The sequence below is a fragment of the Lolium rigidum genome, chromosome 7 (genome assembly GCF_022539505.1).
Source record: "Lolium rigidum isolate FL_2022 chromosome 7, APGP_CSIRO_Lrig_0.1, whole genome shotgun sequence".
Lineage (NCBI taxonomy): Eukaryota > Viridiplantae > Streptophyta > Magnoliopsida > Poales > Poaceae > Lolium > Lolium rigidum.
Genome location: NC_061514.1, coordinates 319019447 through 319042610, shown reverse-complemented (window position 1 = coordinate 319042610; position 23164 = coordinate 319019447). Strand labels below are relative to the sequence as shown.

The 23164-nt window shown below is 50.4% G+C and overlaps 2 protein-coding genes across 2 annotated transcripts; one reads left to right on the top strand and one right to left on the bottom strand.

Moving 5' to 3' along the window:
• Positions 1-2139: 2139 nt before the first annotated feature.
• On the top strand, positions 2140-3863 carry LOC124673238 (ABSCISIC ACID-INSENSITIVE 5-like protein 3; the record flags this gene model as incomplete). Its single annotated transcript, XM_047209357.1, has 3 exons — positions 2140-2739; positions 2836-2907; positions 3551-3863. Coding segments are annotated over 3 exons (858 nt in total), but the record flags the coding sequence as incomplete, so codon positions are not given.
• A 13724-nt stretch (positions 3864-17587) lies between these two features.
• Positions 17588-21660, bottom strand: LOC124677175 (myosin-1-like). The gene is made up of 4 exons (XM_047213174.1): positions 21302-21660; positions 18934-20836; positions 18469-18675; positions 17588-18184 (listed from the first exon to the last, which is right to left on the bottom strand). The coding sequence occupies exons 1-4, from the start codon at positions 21658-21660 to the stop codon at positions 17867-17869; spliced, it is 2787 nt and encodes a 928-aa protein (XP_047069130.1). The 3' UTR covers positions 17588-17866.
• Positions 21661-23164: the final 1504 nt, after the last annotated feature.

Sequence of the window (23164 nt, the reverse complement as noted above, 5' to 3'; positions counted from 1 at the left end):
AAAAATGATGGGGTGCCATCTCGCTAAAAGGTTACAAACAAGGGTAGAGAGAGAGAGAGAGAGAGAGAGAGAATGACTTATACAGGCAAAATACAAAGCTAAACTTTCATGGCTTGGATTCCTCACGCTCACTAACATCTGAAGAAGCAAAAGGCATCACCAAATTAGGCTCTAGCCATCACAAATCTTTGTAGGCTCGTTTTCACAAGCTAACTTTCACCGGCCAGAATGACCACATCTAGCTAAGGTGTTATCTTTGGTGCCACTAGACCAATGTATTTTTTTTTGGATCCATGATCATAGAGTTTGTGGTTGGATTGTGGAGATACTACCCGAGGAATGTCCAACTTGGATGTCTTCGAGATTTTTTTTGTTTTTTTTGTAAACTTATATTTTCAGCGTAGATTTGGCTTTGATTGGCATTGTCGAATAATTTATATGTATGATTTTTATGCACCAATCCATGCAGAGGCCCGTTGGATATTTTTTCCGAAAATGAACATTGTTGGAGAATACCTAACAAAGGGCGCCCCTTGTCGCTCTCAGGCGACAACCGGGCAAAAACCCTAGTTGTTGTTAGTTCCTTCCTAACGTTGGTCCTCTTTGCCATTGTCACGGAGACGACAGTGGGCACCTCCTACTATTTTTTGCTGCGAGCTCTATCATCTCCGTCTTTTTGCGTGTCTTCTTGCCACCCACTCCTGCTCCTCGTCCATGGATTGTTTGTGTGTGAGCCCCCTTACTTGCGAGGTTTTTGTTAACGTAACCCACGAGGTCTTTGTTAGTTTCTCAGTTAAATTCCTAAGAATAAGAAAGATCCTAAGATCCTAGGCTGGTAGTACTAAAATGCCCAACTGGCATCATCAGTGGAGCTTTGGTGGAACAGGGTGTGATAATTACCATCATTAGCAGATAAAGCTTGCTAGGGATTTTGCTTACAAGAGAGGCTTTATCCTGGCCTAGTGATTGGACTATGAAAGATGTGTGGCTGGTTCTTCAAGGCAAAGGTTGGGGTTGGGGGATGTTGTTTGATGCAACGGGGACCGACGCCAATAAACAAGCGTTGTGACGACATGCTGCTAAAATCATGGTATGCTCTGTAATCATCACATCTCGCAAACGCCCAACTATAGGTTTAATTACTGGCTGCTAGGGCTAATGGAAACATGGGGAATTTCTTGCATGTGTGTGTGGCCTGAATTCGGCATTCCGTTTCGGGTAGCCACTTTTTCCGTCTTTGGTGGGGGTGGATTATTGTTCCGCTTCCTCGGCTACACTTAATTTGAGCATACGAATATGATGATAGTTAGCAAGCCTCCTTTTGTTTGGCACCTAGTACCACAAAAATATACTACCTGATGTGCCTTTCAGGAGGAAGAAAAACTATGGAGAGGAGACATTATATATTTTGCTTGTGGATCACCTTTGGCACACCGATGGATGGAGTACAACAACATAAACCCAAGCTGAAAGCCCCAAAAAACTCCTTTTGTTATTAAATGAGCTTCCATTGAGTGGCCCAGCTGGCAGTCTTAGTACTTATCATCATTACCATCACTCTCACTCACCCACTCAGTGCTCCACACTCCACTGTTCAGCTCGGCCAAAAATAAATCGGAGCTGGCAACAAAAGCTAACCCTTCCAAGTAGCAGCAGTAGTAGAGTTGCTACCACCGTAAAGGCATCATCTCCTCCTCTTTCACCACCAGCCAGCTCTCCCCCTCCTCCCCTTCTCCCCTTTTAGCAAGCACCCTCCTCTCCCACACAGCCGGCGGAAACCCCTCTCGCGCGCGGCAATCCTAAATTAATGCTCTCAGCTGCCTCGCCGGATTCTGATCTGGTCCCTTGTGCGAGGTAAAAGAGGCAAGAACCACCCATTTTGTTTCTTCCCCTGTTGCTTGCAAGATTCTGTCTCTCTCCCCTTCTTGGCATGCTTAAGATTTCTCTCCATTGACCTGGGGGTTGGTGTTCTTTCCCTTTGTGATGTTGCGAGGGTTTTGTTGTTTGACCTCTGTTTGCGCCATGGTTTTGCTGGATGCAGCTGATCGCGACACGTAGGTAGGGGGCACCTGACAGAAGGTGGTTGTGTGGATGGGAGTTCAGACAATGTCGTCCCTCGGCGGCGGCGGCGGCGGAGGAGGTGGTGGTGGCGGCGGTGTCGGCGGGGGAGGGGTGCTGTCGCGCCAGGGGTCGGTGTACGGGCTCACGCTCAACGAGGTGGAGAGCCACCTGGGCGAGCCGCTGCGGAGCATGAACCTGGAGGACCTCCTGCGCACGGTGCTCCCCGCCGAACCGCACGCGCCGGGGACGGGGACGGGCAAGAAGACGGTGGACGAGGTGTGGCGCGACATCGAGAGCGCCGGCCGCGGCCGGCAGCCCACGGTGGGCGAGATGACCCTGGAGGACTTCCTCTCGCGCGCTGGCGTGCCGGTCGACGGCGCCGGCGGGGGCGGGGCGTGCGGCGCAGGTGCGCATTGGCTGCAGCAGTACCAGCCGCCGCAGCAGTACGTGGCGCGGCCCTTGCCGCGCCCCCTTGGCGTGGGCGCCGGGCCCGTCCTGGACGCTGCGTACCACGACGGCGGTGGCGGCGGGTTCCTCTCGCACGCAGGCGGCGGGCGGAAGCGTGGCTCGGCGCTGGTGGCCGGAGGGGACGGCGTGGTCGAGAAGACGGTGGAGCGGCGGCAGAAGCGGATGATCAAGAACCGCGAGTCGGCGGCCAGGTCCCGTGCCAGGAAGCAGGTGCGCTCTCTCGTCGCCTTCTCAAGTGTTTGCTTTGCACACCAAAGAAAAACAAAACGAAAATCGCTTCTTTTCATTGATTCCCCATGCGTGCAGGCGTACACGAACGAGCTGGAGAACAAGATCTCGCGGCTGGAGGAGGAGATCCAGCATCTCAAGGACCTCAAGGTATAAACTTACATCTCTCAATCCTTAATCTATTTCGTTTGAGCTTCACTTATGACTTCCTCAGTAAGCAACCCCTGTTCTAGTCAAAACAAGTAAGCAGGCCCTGTTCTAGTCAAAAGACCAAACGAGAAGGGAACAGGAATGTACAATGTACTGTTCCTTTCTTTTCTTCCAAATTTTCCTTTAAGCACTCCTGACATTAGAAGTAGCTCCTTTCGAGTGATTAAACCACGAACTACAAATAGCTGAAAACGTTTTATTGCTAGATTTTCAACACCATCAAAATTCCTATGCTGCTTAAAGGCAACTATAGCATGATATTTCTATGTAGATTGTGATGCGCGCTTTATCGGACACACATGACTACTGATGCTCGTCTGTTTAAGTGTAAGCTGGAAGAGCAAATAAACGTTTTCATCTAAACCTTCTAAGTTGGATAAGATCATATGGTGTACTATCTACATTCCCTGGTTAAATTCTTGCTAACGGCTTTCTGTTAACGCATAAGCAACCTGTTCGCTTGCCATAAAACTCTGCCCATATACAGCATGACACTCTAATTACTCACTGTCCAAGTCACTTGACCGGACCTAATGCAGAGCTGAGTTTCTTCCTCTTTTCTTGGTTGTGTTCGATGTTGCAGAAGCTGGAGCCTGTAATGCAGTTCGTGCCACAGCCGGAGCCGCAGCCGGGAACGAAGGAGCAGCAGCAGCAACAACAACTGCAACACCAGCAGCAGCTCATCCGTCAGGTGGTGCTGTACATGCCCCAGCCAGAGCCGGAGCCGAATCAGCACCACCTCCGGCGGATCAAGTCCGCCTGCTTCTGATCGACAGCAACACCGACATTGTTCATAGTAGCCAAGACTCCGTAGGGCGTTAGGAATCTGTACTTGGGGTGTAATGCTAAGTATGTGAGAAGAAGAACAGCTGCTAATCAAAACCAACTCTTTTATATGTGTGCAGCCTATCTCTTTGGCCTGCAAGCAGGTTCTTTTCTTTCTGGGTGGGTGGTGTTGCAACACAGTGCATCTTTTCTTAGAGAACAACAGCAGTGCATCTCCCTGTTGCAATCTCTTCTTCAGAAAAGAAGAAACAGGCACCTGATTCTGCAGCGTTGCCGGTGAAAATCACGTTTCCTTTCAAAGAAACAAAAGTTTACCAATTATCAGCTGCCTTTTGTAAATCTCGCCCTCCAAAAGAAATTGCTGCTCACTTACCTAAAATATCAACATACGTAAACTGTGTAATCAGCAGGTTATGTATAAACTGATGTTGGACGAACATATTAGGATACATTAATGTAAAGACTCATAAAGTTGTTCGAGATATAAGAAAAATATTAAACACAACTAAAAAAATTATTGTCCTAAAGAAGATACCGAATACAACCAGCGTATGAATCAACATAATATAGCTAGTCAAAACATTACAATCCACATTTTTCGAGAAAGGGGATATATTAATATCGTGAAGATACCAATTACATCCAGCTTTGTAAAATTATAATACCCTAGTTGCAGTACGGACGAACACAACTAAAAAATAAAGAAGACAACACCTGAACTCTAAGCTCTCCAAAAACGACGCCTCTAAGAATGGAACAATGCGCAAACGTCGTCATCGTCCGATCAAATATCTTAGGTTTTCATCCTGAAGATAGTTTCTGCTCTAAAAAAACAATGTCTTCAACAAGATCATTATCAGGCACTACACCTGGGCAAACCTTGGGCCAGAAAGGGTTTCGGGCCAGGCCCAAAAAAGCCCGAAGCTAAAAAGTCAAGCTTGACCCCAGCCCGGCCTAGCTATCGGGCTTGTATGAACTAATGTTGGGACAAAGATATTAGGATATATTAATGTTAATACTCATGAAATTGTACGAGATACAAGAAAAAATATTGAAGAACTAACAATTTTAATTTCCTAAAAAAAAATATTAATTTGTAGAAGATATTAAATACAACCGGCTTGTGAATCAACATGATATATCTAGTCAAAACATTACAGAAAGGACTACAAGAAATGAAAATTACAACTAAGTCCAGAAAATTTGCACCAAAGACCCAAACAGAAAAACTTGAAGAGCAATCGGGTCCAGCTCTGGTGCCACCGCGGCTTTGCATCATAGCACAGTCGAGCACCACACCCCTGGGGACAAAACCACTTGGAGTGCAACATCGGAAACCAGGTGCAAGAGGGCCTCCGTCTTGGCATTTTGGCTCGAAGGATATTGTTGACATGCTTTCGCCGGCCAGAGTGAATCGTCGCTGACGAAGAGGATGGGAGCGGCCGTCCTTCGACCTTGCTGAACAACGACCAAACCGGGTCATTGTGGATTTTCTCCCGAGAGTAGTAGCTTCCCATGTGCGCATCACATGCACACCACCCCGACGACCTTCGACCGCCGGCACCTCAAGTTCCCCTCCATCCTCCCGCATATCACGACGACCGCTAGGAGAGGGTCGAGGAAGCCCAATTGGTCAATCCAAGCCCAACACTTGAGCTTTATTGCAGAGCCTGTAGGGAGGTTGAAGCAGCTCGCCGTCTCCAACCGATGGAGAATTTTTTAAGATGCATTATTTTCCTTAACTTGATCTGAACTAATGTCAACAATATGTCATATAGATCTTCATTTCTAATTTTTCTCTGCATGATCAGATATAGAGTTGCATTTCTGAATTTTCTTAGCATGATTGAGATAGAGACATAGAGTTGCATTTTTCATTTTGGTAGCATGATGCATACTTATGCTTTCTAACATATAATTGTTCTTTTCTGGACTTCCTTAGCATGTTCTCAACTGATGGAAACAATGTGGAATTTTCAGTTACTAGTTTGATACTTAAAAAAAATTAAATTTCTAATTTTGTTTACTAATGCAATTTTCTTATGTGGAAGACGGATCGTCGCTGACATGTTTTTGCTGGTGCCTAGTTTGAGTTGTTTCACATAAAAAAGGCATGTGACGTCTGTATTTTGTAACTGTTGCCCATGTCAAAATAATGCCAGCATAGTCCCCTGATTAATTACCGATTTTACTTCAGAATTCAGATCGACAAACTTACAACGGTTGATCGATTTGTAACTGTTGCCCATGAGAAGAATGAGACTGTGGACCCATTCACGTGGCAGGCTTACGGCCCATTTAAAAGCGTGTCTCAGCCCAATCCTTTTTCTCGCCCGTGCAGCGGAGGGTAGAGAACTGCGGGAGATGGTCTAGAGGCGCGGCCCACTGATCTGCCACTCAGACCATGTGTTTGCAAAAAGGACACAAACTCAGGGGCCATGTAAACCTGAGCTGCGGCCACGTAGATCTGCTGTCTGTGCTTCAGAAAGGCTAGCAGAGCGCCTCGCGCCGAGTTGGAGCTGCACAGGGCGTGCTGTTTCTGCTGTGTCGGCTGCGGCAGCTTGCATGCACTCTGTCGAGCTTGGTTGGCCACATGGGTGTTCACACACATGTAAGGGCATCTCCAACCGGGCGACCCAAACGGACGCGCTGGGCCGTCCGTTTTGGGCCGTTTGGGTGGCCGAACGGACACCCGGACAGCGTCCCGAGTGTCCGCGTGTCCGTTTGGGTCGCACGCGGCGCCCAACGCGGCGACTCAAAGGGACGCCACGTGGTTCGTCTTCCTTGCGCGGCGCTGCGCCATGGCAGGCCTCGACGGGACAGCCATGGCGGGCGGTGGAACGCGCAGGAAAGTTCCCGCGCGCACCAAGGTTCCCGCGCGCGCGAAAACGCCATTGGCGCGCGCGCGCCCAAGTTTCCCGCCAGGCCGCCGGCTATAAAAGACGGCGGCGGTCACACAGCCCGCATCACCTTCCTCTCCCCCTCCACCTTCTCCGGCGCCATGCCTTGCACCCTGCAGACCACGTGGGCCAAGCTCTCCCTCGCCGCCCGGGCCAGGTTCCCGCGGACGGAGGACGAGGAGCGCGCGGACTCGCGGTGGGTCGCCGACGACGAGGCGCTCCGCGTCGCTGCCGAGGCGGCGGCAAAGAAGGCCGGCGACGCGGAGATGGCGGAGGCGGCGGCGGAGGGCTGGCACGAGACCGCGGACGGCTGGTACGAGGCCGCGGAGGAGGGTGCGACCGCCGCGGAGGAGCCCGTCCAAGAGGAGGACCTCGCGCTGGCGAACATCAACGCCGCCATCGAGGAGCGCCTCGCCGACCTCACGCGCGTGACCAAGGAGCACGAGGCCACCGGCGGGCCGGCCGCCGTCGTTTAGGCGACCTCCTCGGCCGGAAGAACGAGGCTGCTCGCTATGCGAGCAGCCCGTCACCTCATCCGGATGCCCTCGCCCGAGCGGCGCGCCCGGGAGGACGGCCGACTCGGCGGAGCGCGGCCGGCAAGAGCGCATGCGCCGGCGGCAGGAGAACCACGAGGCCCAGGCCGCCGGCCGCGTCCGCCTGGAGGCGCGCACCGCTGTGGAACGCGCCGCCCTGCAGGAGCTGGAGCTGTGCGGGAGGCGGATGATTCCGCCGCAGGAGGCGGAGCGCGAGCGCGCCCGAGGTGCGCGGACGGAAAGGAGGAGGATGAAGGCCTCCGCCGATGCCGCCGCTGCAGCCGCCCGCGCCGCGGCCCGCGTCGCCGCCGCCGCCGCCGCGCCACCCAGCCCGTAAAGCTGGAGTGGAATCCTCACGCGTACAGGCCGCCCGCGTCGAGTGAAATCCACGGCCCCAACGGCGAGCCGGCGAGGAGTTGCCGGCTACGCCGCCGGCCCCGTACGTATTTAGGATAGAGTAGAAGTTAAAAAAATTGTAATGACTCCTATTTAATGAAAAATATTATCTATGCCTATGACACGCGGGCCAGGGACGGACATGGGGCGGACGCGAGCGACCAGCCTTTCGCGTCCGCGGCCACGCAAACCCGTCCAAGATTTGGGCCGGGTTTGCGTCGATCCGGACGCCGCGGGCATCCATTTTAGGGATGGGTCCGCGCGCTGGGCCGGGTTTTTGTCCGTTTGGACCCATCCGGACGCGCGGGCGCGGGATGGGTCGCCCGGTTGGAGATGCCCTAACAGCATCTCCGTGTCCACCAAAACGTCTCTAAATTGCATCGGATTTATCCTTTGGAGACGTGTTTCCTTCGTATCATGTTTGGGGGACGTCGTTTCCCAGCTGCATCCCCAAGCGCGCCGCCAAAACTTTAAAATACTATATTTTTACTTTTATTTATAAAAGAAATTTGTAGGTACAGTGTAGGTAACGCTGTACTAGTATTCAAAGCGGTGCAACATAAACGAATTACATATAAAAACTTTGAATTTTTTTAAAATACTTCTTTGATGGCACTGTCTCGTTGTCCTCACGGTGGCGCTTCCTGCTCGTCACCTCTACCGAAGAGCCGATGTCGTTCGACGCATCGGAGAAACTTGTGTCCTCGTCGCCGACGGTGCTCGCCGGCTGCGCCTTCGCCCGGGCCGTCGCCGCCTCCTCAGCCTCTTCCTCCTCCTCCTCGTCGGCCTCCCATTCCTCCTCGTTGTCCGGTGGCAGGAATCCATCTCTGCTAGCCGTTGCAACTTTGTCCCACCAATGGCGCCATCCCGGCGGCTTCCCCTCGTTGTTGGTGTCTGATGGCAGCGGAGAGAGGTTGCTCATTGTGAGAGAGGAGAGGAGAGATGAATGGCGTCGACCGGTTGTAGATCAGAAAGCGCGGATGTAGGGGTCTTATTGAGCGCGGATGAATGACGGCGCAGATATCAAAGAGAGCGGCGGTTGCTCTTCCGCGGAATTCACGCTCCATTCCGGCGGTTCGCGCGTCGATCAACGCGGTTGGCATTGCGATGGTTCCCCTTCCCGACGACTGCACCATCGCTAGGTAGGCGGCGGTTGAGCATCCGTTCGTGAGTCGCTGATGCGTCGGGCCCGCGTCTTCCCGCCTCGCTTCTCGTTGTGTCTGACGTGCCCGGAGCGTCCCTGTGTAGCGGGGACGGGCTCGGGCGCCGGACATCGTATTGGGCCGCGCCGGACGGAAAGGGCCTTTGGGACGCGCGGCTGGGAAAGAAATTTTGTGTGGCGCGCCACAAAATCTTTTGGGGGGACGCGGCTGGAGATGCTCTAAATCGATCGGATTTTTAATTTATCATTTAGCGGATTTTTTTTTGAACAAGGCGATACAGCATGTAGTACTAGACCTGGTAATTGAATCTGAGAAACTGCTGAAAGAAAAGGACAATGTGAATGACTATAAGCTGAAGAAAAAGCGACTAAGAGCATCTCCAGTCGCGAGGAGCCGTGGTGGACCCTCCTCGGACCGCCCGGATCCCACGAGTGAATAGAAAGTTAGATCTACATGGGATCTCACCTGAATCGCCCCATCTATCCTCCCGAGGAGAAGTTTGTTTGGTTTCAAACTCCGATTCAAATAGGAGGAGTACGCCATGCTAATGTGCCTTGGATGATCCACATCTTCGGGTCGGGCGCTGATGAGCACATTGAACTATCCATGTGGCTGAGAGCCCTCACAGCCCAGGCACAACGACGCAATTATTAGGGGCGCGCTCTACCACTGAGCTAATAGCCCGTCGCGCGGGCCTCCCAAAGAAAGGGAGGCCTGCTACGCCAAAAGCGAGAAAAACTCCATCCCTTTCCTTTTGACAAGCGTCCCCAAAGGGATTTGGGGATGCCGGCCAAAAAAACGTCCCAGTCGCGTGCCCCAAAGGCCGCTTCGGTCCGGACGTGCTCCAAATGTTGTCCGGCGTCCCTAGCCCATCCCCTGTGTATAGAGGCTCTACCAGGGACGCCGGACACGACTTTTACACTTAATTTTTGTTTGGAGGTCGCGTTTGGGGGACGTGGCTAGAAAAGGGACCTTCTCCAAACGAAAATTTTGTCCGGACATCCGCCAAACGACTAATCCGGCGCTTTGCTCGGACATCGTTTGGGGGACGCGACTGGAGATGCTCTAAGGATAGGCTGAGACATAGTTTGTCTAAGGATATGTTTGGTTTTGCAACCAAGTGAAATGGAATGGAACGGTTTCATTCCAGTGTAATGGAACGGTTCCATTCTAGTGTTTGGTTGGAACAAATAATTATAATGGAATGGTTTTATTTTTTGTTTGGTTGCGGAATTGGGAAGTAGAATGGAACCTCATATATTCCTAAGCAAACTATGGTTTTTTGAGCCTAAACCTAAATATTCGTACTAAATAGGAGTTGATTAGGGAACATCAAAGAAATGGCTATAGCCAGAGATCGTAAGTGATAAACGCAAATTAGACTGTAGCGAGTCGACATAGTCGCCGCCGAGCTTCCCATCGCGGGCTTGGCTCGCGCCGCCGCCGTCCTGGGACCCCGCCGTGCCTGGCTTGCGCCTTCGCGCCCGCTTCACTGGCCGCCGCGGCCGCGCCTTGGAGCCCGCCGCGCCTGGCTTGCGCCGGCGCCACACCTGGCTCCGGCCGCAACCATCGCGCCCGCTGCACCGGCCGCCTCCGCTGCGCCTAGCTTGCGCCGCCGCACCCCTGGCTCCAGCCGTAGCCGTCGCGCCCGCTGCACCGGCCGCCTCCGCTGCGCCTAGCTTGCGCCGCCGCACCCCTGGCTCCAGCCGTAGCCGTCGCGCCCGCTGCATCGGCCGCCGCCGCGCCTGGCTTGCACCGCATCGCCTGTATTGTTTCTTTCCTTTGACAGCAGTCATTAGCGAGCCGTTCCACACCGTCCGACCGATTCGGTGGAACGTATTCCTTTCCACGAACGAGTTGGTTCCATTCTAAATATAGGGAGAATATTCCTTTGAACGAGTTGGTTCCATTCTCCTCCCTAACCAAACACTAAAATTGCTTCTAGACATGGAACGGTTTTATTCCATTCCACCTCGTTCTAAAACCAAACACATCCTAAGAGTCTGGTGAGCACGATCGTGAGCTACTTCCTGTTTATATGTTAGATTGATACTTCAGAAGATACCATCAAGATTTTGTACTCAGCTATGTGCCTTCTAATCTTCCAAGGAATATGTTGAAGAGTTGCTGTTTCCGAGACTGCTACAAATGCTAAAGTACTGTTGTCCGTTAGAAAGGTGTGTGGTATTGTAAATCAAGCGTTGAAGCTACTTTTACTGCAACAAGGAGAGCTTCAGATTCTGCCTGTAAAACAGAATCAGGCCGGGGATGGAAGCCTGTAGCATGATTTCAGCGGTTGTTTCCTGTTTCCGAATCTCGCAATAAACTTCAATTTCAGTAGATGTCGCTGCATGCAATCCAGATGCTTTCCTTGTTTTGTGAGCCGCATCCGAGAAAACCATTGAACCTGTGATGTGTAATAACAACTTGATAGTATTCCCTTTAGTAGGTAATTGATTGTCCACTTGTATTTGTCTTTCTCGAGTAGATAAATCTTTGATGTTTTCATGTTTCTTGATTATTTTTCCTGCTAAACATCAATCATCTATTGTTTAGAGCATTAGCCATCAATTGAATTTTGGTAGGATGTTCCTCCTTTCTATTATGGTTTAGCGGATTTGGATTAGAGGTGACAATTGTTGGCTCGAATACTATATTGAATTACTGATATGAACTAAATGTTGGGGCACAACCACCACAATGCTTGTGTGAAAATTAGATAAATTTCGAGAATAGTTTCAATCAATAGACAACACAGGTGAAGCGCAGAGTCCTACCTTTCAGGGTGAAAACCCAAGGTCTGGCCTTAACTGGTTGTGCCTGGCAGTGACCTTGGTGGAGGCATTGTTTTAAGAGCAGGGACTATCTTCAGGGTGAAAACCTAAGATCTTTGATCGGGAGACGATGGTGTTTGAGCACTGTTCCCTTCTTGGAGGCGTCGTTTTTGGAGAGTCTGTAATTCAGGTGTTGTCATGGCGGTGGATGTATTGCTGTTGTTTAGGCCCGAGATACTGTAGCGGGACTTTTGTTTCTTAGTTTTCTTTTCTTTTTTTTAGCTGTGTGCATCCGTAGTGCCATTAGGGTGGTGCGTTGTTGCAGAGGCTGGGTGTAATTGGTATCTTCTTGATATTAATATATTCCCTTTATCGAAAAAAAAAGTTTCAATCAATAGACGCATCGGAGAAACAAACACAAACACACGCACAAGTGACACCACGATTTACGTGGAAAACTTCCTCAACTTGAGGAGGAAAAAACCACAACTATGGACCAACCGGTCCACGCAAGCTTAATTATGAGCAACCTGGGTAGGGAGTCTTCTCTAAAACATCTAGAAATTACAGCACACTTGATCTCGTTGCCCACCGGCAACAACAGCAACAACAACCACAAGAGGCAAGATACAACAAAGCAGAGATATCGTAAATTTTGTTATCTTCAGTAATCAGCAAATTGCTCTTAAATCGCATATCCAATCAGCACCAAAATTGGAATACATGCAGACATATGAGTTTTCAACATACTGACCAAAAATCATCTCAATCATACACCGTTTGCCTACCCAAACTGTTCGTCTTCCAAAACTACTCTGTGTTGAAACTGCAGCAGTCCGAACTGACTTCACCGCTCTCAAATCTGATTATCCTCTGACCCAAATATTAAACCAGCTATCCAGATCGAAGTACTTAAAGTAAGGAACAAGCTCACCTAGTTTGGAGCCGATTCAAGAACGTTTGAGCCTCCAAACACCAGCTTGAAGACAGACCGATCAGATCTCAGACATCTAGATAGAGATCACATCTCCTTGTTCCTCTCTTCTCACTTGGTTGTGGTGTTCTAGTGTGTTCTCTCACCAACTCACAGCAGCAGCCACGTTTTGGCTTGCTCTTGCTCTCTAAGTTACAGCATCCAAGGTGGCTATGGTTTTCTTCCTATCTACCTCTCAAGGAGGCAGCACAACCGTTGGATGTAAACCTCGATCATCGGTTGATATGTGTTTGACTTTCTGGGCTGATGTTGGCCTGCGAACACACCTCCATGTGGAGGGACATGGCGAACACTTTTTTTTTGCTAGGCCAATTTTATTGGATTATTCTCTTAAGGATTATTTGATAATCTGTATTAAACGAATAAACCATATTCGTCGCTCCTGTCCTCCTGGTCCTGCATGACACAAGTGTCCACATATCGTCTCCCCCACTGGTTGCATCCATAAAACCACCTCGCATGCTTCCTTGACCCATGCAGCGCCGCTGCCGTCCCCACTCAGCAGCCATCTCGTTGTCACCAAACATGTGACAAAATCACGAGCATGTGGGGAAGTGACGAGGCAACGACGATGATTTAGAGTAGCATCCGTTGTGGGCATCGGCCAGGCGTAGCCGATGCTGCTACGCATCCATGGGCAGCCGCTGCCATAGCCCTTCTTTCCCATACCATGTCCTCTTTGTCCCCTCCCCCTACCGATGCAGCATTGATGCTACCACCACCGCACGCCATCGTCCCCCGCTGCCACAAAGGGCTAACCCCTCTGCTACAAGCGCCCGCCGACTCTGTGCTACAATCTCTAGCTGGCTCTGTTACAATCTCCGGTCGGCTGTGCTACAACCTTTTGCTGGCTTTGCTACAAGTGGCTGCCTACCAGCGGTTGTTGGCGTTGCGGCAAGCTTTCCACCTCCGTCACTTACTGGCGCGGGCCGGCCATAGAAGTGCTATGACTATATAACGAGGGGCGTTGTTGCGTACGGCGACGAAGTTTCTGCCAATAGGAGGTTTTCGTACTGTAAGGAGCTGCCAGAGCTTCTCTGCATGTGTAGAGGCGAGCGTGGGCGGCGGTGCTGTTGTCGGGATTGGGTGCTTCAAGCCGGGCTCAATGTCGCCGGCGCTGCTCCCAGCCGAAGTTGCCGATGATGCCGAGATCCTCTCTACATGAGGGGTCGGGAGGAGGAGGACAATGAGAGTGTTTACCTTCTTGTTTTTTCCGTGAGACTATTGACCCGTATGTTGATGGTTAGATTTATCTCAACGGATGGCCACGGACCAGGGGATCGGGGAATTTGATCCCTTGAGAACGCTCAATGCTTTCTGTATCATATCCGTTATCCGATTGACCAATATTTACATCTAAATTTACAGTCGGTTGATTGATAACGTGCACACCATATTATCATCAAAAAGGACGCGAATTTGAAACGAAAATCACCCTTATTATTTACAACCGTACGTGTCATATGCCATAGCCATTCCTTTGGATGCATCGTGCATTCGTCCTCGACACTGATGCGTCAGTGCACGTGTGTTGTGCGATTATACAATGATGATGCTCGTTTTCCACGGTGCAATATCATATATATCCGCAGCAACTCCTATCTTTCGTCCACGTCCGATATTTCCATGCCACCGTCGATGAAGTTAGGGCATCTCCAGCGGCGCGACGCGTTTGCGTCCGCTTTGGTCGTAAATGTGTCTGGCATCCTCTCCAGCGGCACGACGCAAAGTGACCGGGCCGTCCGTGGAGACGCAAACCTGGCCCAAATATGCGGCAGGTTTGCGTCTCGGTGGACGCTGCGCGGACGGGCAAAGTGTCCGCTGCGGTCTCCACCGGGCCCGCCTGGCAGCGAGCCTGCATGGAGGGCATCGCTTCGTTGGCCATCGCTTCCGCGGTCAGCGCTTCCGCGTCTGCGTCGTAGCCTTCGCCATGAATGCCGCAGCTTCTCGTTCGCGCGTGCACTGGCGGGCGGCGGCTGGGCTTCTGCGGCGCCTTCAATGGCATCGTATCCCGCGCGCGGCCGCCCTTAAAAGTCCATCGGCCGCGTTGCTCGTTCGCCCACAGCTCCACTCGCACCAGAACCGCCGCTCCGCCATGGGGAAGAAGAAGAACGACTTCGAGGCCTCCGGCAGCGGCAGCAAGAAGGTGCCGCTCCCCGTCACGGTGGGGAGGCTCATGCACGGCCGATGGGTGCCGTGCGACGCCTGGTCCGGCGTGCAGCTGCCTGGCGGCTGGCGGCTCAGCTGCCGCCGGGTGCCCATCCCTCCAGTTCCTGCGCGCGAGCCTGAGCGGACCAACGAGATCCGGCGCAGGAGGCGCTATCTGCCGGCGGACCTCCGCGCCGATCCGGCGTACGCCATCGACTCCGAGCAATGACGTACGTACCTGTCCACGGAGACGGACAGCAGACGACGGGCTGGCTTCATGGGCGACAGGGATTATCCCTTCGGCCCTGCACCGCCGGCTCGTCGTCAGCAGGGGCCTACGCGTCGTCAGCAGGCGCCGACGCGACGTGGGCAGCCGCAGCACAACGACCGCGAGGAGGAGGACGACGACGACGAAGCCTACGCCGTGTACGACGACGACGACGACTACATCGAGGCGCTCGCGTACCATAGCGAGGAGGTGAAGGACGACAGCGAGGACTACGTCGGCCTCGTCTTCCACGAATGGCAGCAGGCCATGGCGGAGCGCCGGAACTTCGAGTTCCCCGACAACATGACGGACGGCGAGATGGCCAAGCTCGGCCTCCTCGTCTCCGAGTACGACGCGCCAGTGCAGCCGCCGTTGCCCCGCTACGCGACCGCTGTCATGCCGCCGGGCCTGTCCGCGGATAAAGCCCTTCGACAGGCGCTCCTGGACTCGGCGGTGCCTCCTCCACCGCCGTCACAGCCTTGGGCGCCTCCCCCACCGCCGCCACAGCCACAGCCTTATGGCTGGGCTCCTCATCCGCCGCCACAGCCGCAGCCCTGGGCGCCTCCACCGCAGCCTCCTCAACCTCGAGCACCGGCGGCGCGCCCGACATACGCTCCCCCGGATGGTTACTGGCCGTGGGTCGTACCGGAGCTCATCGTGCTCGACAGCGACGAGGAGCAGCACAGCGACGATGAGCAGCAGTAGGCGTTTAGGGTTTTTTTTTTATGTTTTAAGTATGTAAATTATGTTTCATGCTTAAAAAAATGATTCGTCCTAAAAAATGCGTCGTGTCGCTGGAGCCACCCCCGACGCAAACGGACGCGCGGCCGTTTTCGACTAAATAGGCCGACGCAAACACTAAAATGCGTCGCGCCGCTGGAGATGCCCTTAAGGACAGATCGACACTGTCAACGCAAGCCATTAAAAACTGAAAGGTAGATGCATGCGACTAGCTGTGCCTGCGGCTGCGTGCACACGAGGCCGTCGTCATGACACACGTCGAGGCAGGCGGGAACAACGTGCGCCCGCCGAGACGTACGTGGCGGCCACCAAGCAGCACGCTCTGCCACCCTGTAGTGCGAGCGCGCATGCACCGCCATTAACAAACTGCAAAAATAAGCTGAGCTCGGAGCTCCCATGCCATCCACAATCCTCCGTACACAACCCCGCCAAAAAAGAAAAGAAATAAACTAGAAATGGCTCCATCAAGCTCAGAAAACAATAACAAAAAACTGCCGAGACGACGTGCGGACCGCCGTACGTACGTGTACGGCGTACCAGTGCACGTACGCTAGCTCGCTGTACAGAAACGACGATATGGGGCATGGATCATGGCGACCAGAACCAGTTGCTGCCGCCGCCGTGCACGTACGCCATGAGCAGCACCAGGTCGGAATCCAGGTCCAGCTCCTCGTCCTCCTCGCCGGCGCGCGGCGGTGTCGTCAGGAGGCGGGAGCGGCAGAGCGGGCACGTGGCGGGCGGCGTCGCCAGCCACCGGTCCAGGCACGCCCTGTGGAACACGTGCCGGCACCGCAGCTCCCGCACCTCCTCCCCCTCCTCCACGCCGCTCAGGCAGAACACGCACTCCACCGCCGGCTCATCCACTCCGCCGCCTTGGTTCTTCCTCCGGCGGTACAGCGTCACCCGCAGCTCGTGGTCACGCTGCCCCAGCGCCGCCCACCTGCCGCCTTTCCGCCGCAGCGCCTGATCCACGTGCATGAACGGCGAGCCCGCCGGCCACGCGAAGTGCGCGCGCGCCAGCGCGCCCACCCCTCGCACGACGGCGCGGCCGGCCACGGTGACCAGGAGCACCGCGAGCGGAGGGAGCACGGCCACGAACAGGAGCGTGGACACGCTTGCCATGGCCGATCTCTTCTCTTCTCTGCTTGTTTGGTCACGTACTGTACCGTACCTCTCGTCTACCTAGCCTGGGCTCGTCGCCTTGGGCGATATAAGCAGGCGGGTGGGGCTGCGGCACCGGGACATGGAGCGTCATGTTGACCTTTGATAGATAGAGGTGACACGATCGGCGCCGCATTGAAGCCGGGTTCCTCTCAGGGATAATGACGCCACCCCAAGGAAAGAAAATCATTCTTCGAGTCAGAGCTCGTGTGATCTTGCGGTTCAATGCGACTACTATATGCAAGTGAGTCCTGACCCCCACCCCACTTGTGCACAAAACCATTTTTCGCTCGAGACATCTGTTAGTACATTATTTTTTTCCTTTTGGTAATGAATATTGAATAGTTGGATACAATCATTCAAACCATATCCAGAACAGTGAACTTACCCACATTGCATTACAACATGGTCAAATGCAAGCAGCTTGATGTAGCAACATGTCATGTAAGTCCACGTCCGTAACTCTCAGCTCTCAAGCAGTCGCCACTGGGAAATAAATTGTGACAAATGTGAAGTTCACAGCACGCCAAGGCCATGTGTACAGTGGACAAGTGAACAAATACAAATTGGGTAGGAGTAGTTAAAATGAACGATAGTGACACATCGCCAGACACATCATAGTCCAGGAGCTAAAATGGTTATCAAGACTTGAAACCGTCGGTGGCAGATGTATGCATTGCTTAGCGCAAGGTGTTATGCTGCTCAGTTACAGAACTAACCACGCAATACATACAGTGACCAGCGAACGAAAATAAATTGGAAACCAAGGAAAGGGACGATTCACATTACCATCACAAAGATCTCATAGTGCAGAAACTTCAGACCGCAGCAAGACCATCACAGGTTGTGATGTATATGCATTGCTTTACAAAAAGGGTGTAAAGACTATGGTGTACCCAAGATACTATGGAAGCATATGAACAGCCTATGCACCATAGGCATCTATCTCTCTCTGTTCACGCAAGTATATAAGAAAAGCTATATATATTACCGAAGGACTCTGCTGCAAAACCTTCCGTTTGCTATGCAACTTTTTCACTCCATGCCGAATTGCTTCATCGTTGTAGGGCTGCAGATGAAGTCGAGCGGCGGCTTGTAGATGTTGTCCTGCAGTATCGAGATCTGCCCCTCCTTGACAAGGATGTCTTCCTCAAGGGATTCGATCTTCTTCTTGAGTGAGCCGATCTCGTTCTGCATGGCAGTGGTGGTTCTGCGAAGCTGCTTCGCTTCCTGCCACGAGAGGTCCCGTTCATCGGTGACTATCTTCAGTTGTCCTCTGAGGGAACTTAGCTCCTTGGAGGATTCCTGGAAATCCTGCTGGATTTGGTTGATCGACTCATCTTTCTTCGAACCCTGCCAGGTGCAACGAATATGTGAGCAAACAAAGGATACAGGCTGCAGACGCTCAAGGTGTATTTGCAACAAAGGTGCCACAAACATAGAAGAATCCAGCATCAAAACAAAATTCTAGTATGGCCAGGACTAGCTGTAGAAAAAGAAGGCTGCTTAAATAACTTGATTTGAATAGTCCAATAGTCTACAACATCCATCAGTAAGGTCATTGTCCAAACCCACATATTACCAGACAAGAAGAATCAAGTACTGGCTTGTTAGGGAATATAGGGATAGGATGATACCTGAAGCTCCATATGTTTAGCCTTGTGGGTGATGCAAGACAGTTCATCTTGGACTCTCTGGACCTCATTTCTCATCACATCTTGGATACGAAGCAAAGATGCTACGTCTGACTGCAGCTGCTCAATGTCAAGCTCCTTCGTCAAAAGTGCCTCCTTTAGTACTCTATTGAGAAGAGCCTCTTCTTTCAGCTTGAATTCAGAATCAACCTACAGTAAGAACAAATAATGGGAAAATAGGATCAAGGATCTGAAACATTTACAATTTCCATAATAGTTTATTAAAGCAAGCTCCTGATACTGATTCAACACACTAGAGATATCACATAAAAGATCTTATGTCATGGTTTCCTTACAAAAACATACATGCGACTCTCGAATCAATCTATGGTTCTTATCCCAACAGAAAAGGAAACACCTTGGCATAATAAGTTAATAAGTTACTGCATAGAATACTTGCTTGCGTACCAGATACAACTCATCCTTCTGCGCCCTGGGAGAAGTACCTCCAGCTGCAGCCTCTCCAGATTTTTCTATCAAATTCTGCTTTTCAGCAAGCACAGCATTTGTTGCCCGCAAGCTTCTTTTCATGTTCTCAATTCCCCCTTTGATGCTCTGGAACTCCAGTGTGTAGTCTAATGCATCAATATCTGTGTCATGTTCATTTTCGTGCCTCCTGCATTTCACGAGGTCCAGCAATTTGGTGCAAAGTTGGCTAGTCTTATCAAGCAACGACAAGCCTTGTGTCTGCAAATTGTCCACTCTGGCCTGAAGTTCCTGGGCAAGCCGAACTGAGGAAAAGCTTGACCCATTTTCAGTACTTTGAAGACGATTTAAGAGTGCAATATTCTCTTGCCTAAGAGCTTCTACTTCCAGACGCCGAGACTGAACTTCACCTCTCAACTTCTGCTCCACTCCTGTCAGTCTAATAAGCTCTATCTGCATCCTACTCTTTCTCTCACTGCTGCATCCAGCAGATTCCTTATCTAATTCAGCACTGAACCCCTGTCTCAGACCAGCAATTGTCTTTTCTTGTTCATTGCATATTGTTTGTAGCCTTGAAACCACTTGGTGCAATGCCTTGTTATCACCATCCTTATCTTTCAAGAATCCTCTGATATGACTCTTTTCCTCTGCAGCCTTGGTAAACTGAGCATGCAACTCTACTGAAGATTTTTGGAGATTGTCGTGCTCTTTTCTGACTTTCTCTAGCTCATCGGTTAGTTTTATATTTTGCATCTCCAAACTTGCAACCTTTTCAGATGCATCAACTCTGTTTGCCTCAATAGAAGTGAGTTCTCTCTGAAAGGAGACATTTTTCTCTGCAAGTTCTCTCACTCGTTCACGTAGTCTCTCTTCTTCAGATTGAAACCTCGATAGCCTGGCTGACCAGTCATTTGACCTCCTGTCAATCTCTCTCTCCAAAGCACTTTGTATTTCAGTCTTCTCCTTCTCCAACTTTCTTGCTCTGATGTCCGATTCCTTCATTGATCGTTTGTACTGCTCTTTGGCATTAAACCTTTCAGTAAGGCGTGCCTTAATCTGTGAAGACAGTTCATCTGCTAGTTGCCTCCTATCTTCAGTCAAACACTGAAGCAACTGGAACATTTCATTTGAACTTAATCGCTTATACCTAGACATGTTAAGCTCATAACTGTCTCCAGAGAGAGCTATAAACCTCTCTTCAACTTCTTTTGCCCTGTGAAGCAACTTGTCATCAGTTTCTTGCTCTTCTAGGGCAAAGTCCATGTCATTATCATGATAATTCTGGGGGGCATCCTGAATTACATTTGAAAGTTGCACATCTTGAAAGTCCTCGTAGATATCTTCAACAGATGGAAAACTTTCTGATTTGTAATCTTCTGCATGTGGAAATCTGACAAAATCATCCAAAACACTTGCATGATTTTTACTTGCATTGCTAAGAGTTGTATTCTTGTAGGAGTCATTTGCACGTTCTTGAGCGAGTTGATGGAGATAGGCATCATTTCCATTCACATTTGGGTAGGTCTCAAGGCTTTCTTTCACCGACTTTTGAAAAGATGGCACTGCATAATGGGGTCGAGGTGGCCTTCTTGAACTCGAACCCACAGATCTGGTGGGAGAGCTCTGCCTTCGTTTCTCACTTTGAATGGCAGCTTCCTGCTCTCCCTCAATGTACCTATCCAGAACTTCATTCTTGTTCAGTAAATTGCCTAGCCTTGAAGATCTGCATCTTAGGGCAACAGGGGAGGTAGGAGGAGAGTGCCCTGTTGAGCATGAATGACATCTTGAACGAGGAGAATCAGTTTCCAGAACTGAATGTGCTTTTGGAACCTTTATAGAGTGTTCTCTTGAGACTGGATGCCTTTCTGGAGACCATGCGTAGTGACTGCAAGTAAAATAATCAGAACGATTTAGAATGGGAGCTCTATAGGACAACTCTTACATATATAACCAGAGAACTGCTATGGATGAAATGGAAGCCGATCACAAGAGCAAGTTTTCACCGTAAAGCAAAGCTAGAAGAACGATTAGGATCAGAAGTGACCACAAGTGTTACACATCTAGGAAAAATTCTATATAAGCTGCATGCACATTGAAACTGAAAATTTGCAAGGGCATATGACAAATAATTAAGCATTTACATAGAAGGCTCATGGATTAGAGTGAGTGATCTTTGCAGATTCACATAACAAGTGTATCCTGATCTGTTTTCATTTTCCTTTTCTCGTCGCTACTAGAATGGAACGAACAGATCACTCACGTCAATACCCACAGTAGTTTGATCAATGATGGCAAACATCCTAGATTTAACAGAATACTGACAACAACCAAAAAGTAAGCCAAAACTTACTTGACATCTTCGGCGTGGCGAGGCGCATCAGACTCATTGTAGAAAGAACCAGGAACATCGCCCGAGAAGCTAAAGCTCCGTTCCTTCAAGCAACTGTTGGTGGCCGCAGACGAGAACGACATGCACCTCCTGAGCTGCCTCGGGTTGGATGGCTCCTCGTTGCTTAGCTTCCCACGGCGGCTTCGCGATCTGGATATCCTTGCGCCACGGTCATCGGATCTGGAACTAGAGTTGGCATTGCCCTCGCCTTCCTCTACTGTCTTCTTACTCTTGTGCTTGCTCTTGCCATCCTCGCCTGGCGTCCCGCTGCCGTTCCCCTCGTTTGCTGCGGAGGATCCGAAGAAAAAGAATCGCCGCATCTTAGAGGAAGTGTTGCGGATTCACAGATCCCCACGGACGAGTTCCTGCGTGGATTGGATCTTGCTTAGCAATGAAGTAACCACGAACTAAATCACATACAGCAAGTTAAACTACTGAGTAACCCTAGCTGATCTGCCAATAAATTCTACAGAAGCCAGATGGTACACCAAATCATTTCTTGAGGAAGTAGAAGTAGACAAGAATAAGTCGACAGGGGAGTTGGGATTCAGGGACGACAGCATATCCGCAACAAAATTACCATAATAACATTTACGTTTTGCAAGATACCTAGCTAGCATGCACTTGCCACCGCCGCACCCAACGAAGTCGGGTGAGGAAATTGGTCGAACAGGTCACATACAGAACCCACGCCGCTCCAATCCCGCCAGCACACCAAGAACCAAACCGGACCCCACCCGCGATTCAGAACCACCGAGCGGCGGAGCACAGGAATCCGACTCGCAATTCAGAAACAGCGGAACAGCCCGAAAACAAGAACGGAGAACTGACCACCAAGAAATGGGGCGGCGAGAGGAGGAGGAGCAGGACGCGAGCCAACCTGTGTGCGCCGCCTGCGGCGCTAGCTAGCTAGCAACGGTCGGGGAATCCGGGGCCGGCGCCGCTGATTAACCGCGCTCTAATTACTGCGAAGATTTGGGGTCCTGGAGCGGAAGGAGATATGATTTCGGAAGGGGAGGAGACGCGAATCCAGGAGGTTTGAACTGGGACGGGGAGCGCCTATACAGGGCAAACCCTATACACCGACCAGGTCGGCGCGTACCGCGCGCCGCACACCCCGCGCGCGGTACGGGCCGGCCCAGTTAGGTGTGGGCTGCCTCCTTTTCGATTTTTCTTTTGTTTTTTGTTTCTTTTTTTCTGTTTCTTTTTTTCCTGTTTTCTTTTTTCTGTTTTCTGTTTTCGTTTTTCTTTCGTTTTTTCTGTTTCCTTTTTTTTCTTTTATTTTTCAGATTAGAAAAATAGAAATATTTTAAAAAGTAAATTAAAAAAAGTTCAAATATAAAAAACCGTTCAAAATCTGAAAACCGTTCAAATTTAAAAATTGTTCAAACATGAAAAATGTTCAAATTTAAAAACCATTCAAATTTAAAAATCGTTCAAACTTGAAAATTGTTCAAACATGAAAAATGTTCAAATTTAAAAACCGTTCAAACGTGAAAATTTTTCAAATTTTGAAAAATATAATTTTTTGAAAAATATTCAAAATATAAAATCGTTCAAATTTTAAAACTGTTGAATCTAAAAATGTTCATATTTTGAAAAAAAATCTTGAAAAATAATTTCGTAAAAAATGTTAGATTTTGAAAAAGAAAAATATTAATAACAATAACAAACCGTTCATGATTTGGTTTTTAGTTCAAAGGGGAGGGGGTAATCGTTTATAATTAAAAGCCATTCATAACTATTTTTTTTTGGAACAATAGAGGGAATCGTTCAACGATGAAAACCGTTCACACCAACATTTAGTTCATGCAAACTTTTTGT

Excerpts from the sequence above, each read along its gene's own strand:
- LOC124677175 (XM_047213174.1), bottom strand. The coding sequence starts at position 21,660 with ATGCGGCGATTCTTTTTCTTCGGATCCTCCGCAGCAAACGAGGGGAAC. Across the intron at positions 18,676-18,933 it reads AGAAGGATGAGTTGTATCTG|GTTGATTCTGAATTCAAGCT; the intron begins GTACGCAAGCAA and ends TTCTTACTGTAG. Across the intron at positions 18,185-18,468 it reads CTAAACATATGGAGCTTCAG|GGTTCGAAGAAAGATGAGTC; the intron begins GTATCATCCTAT and ends TGCACCTGGCAG.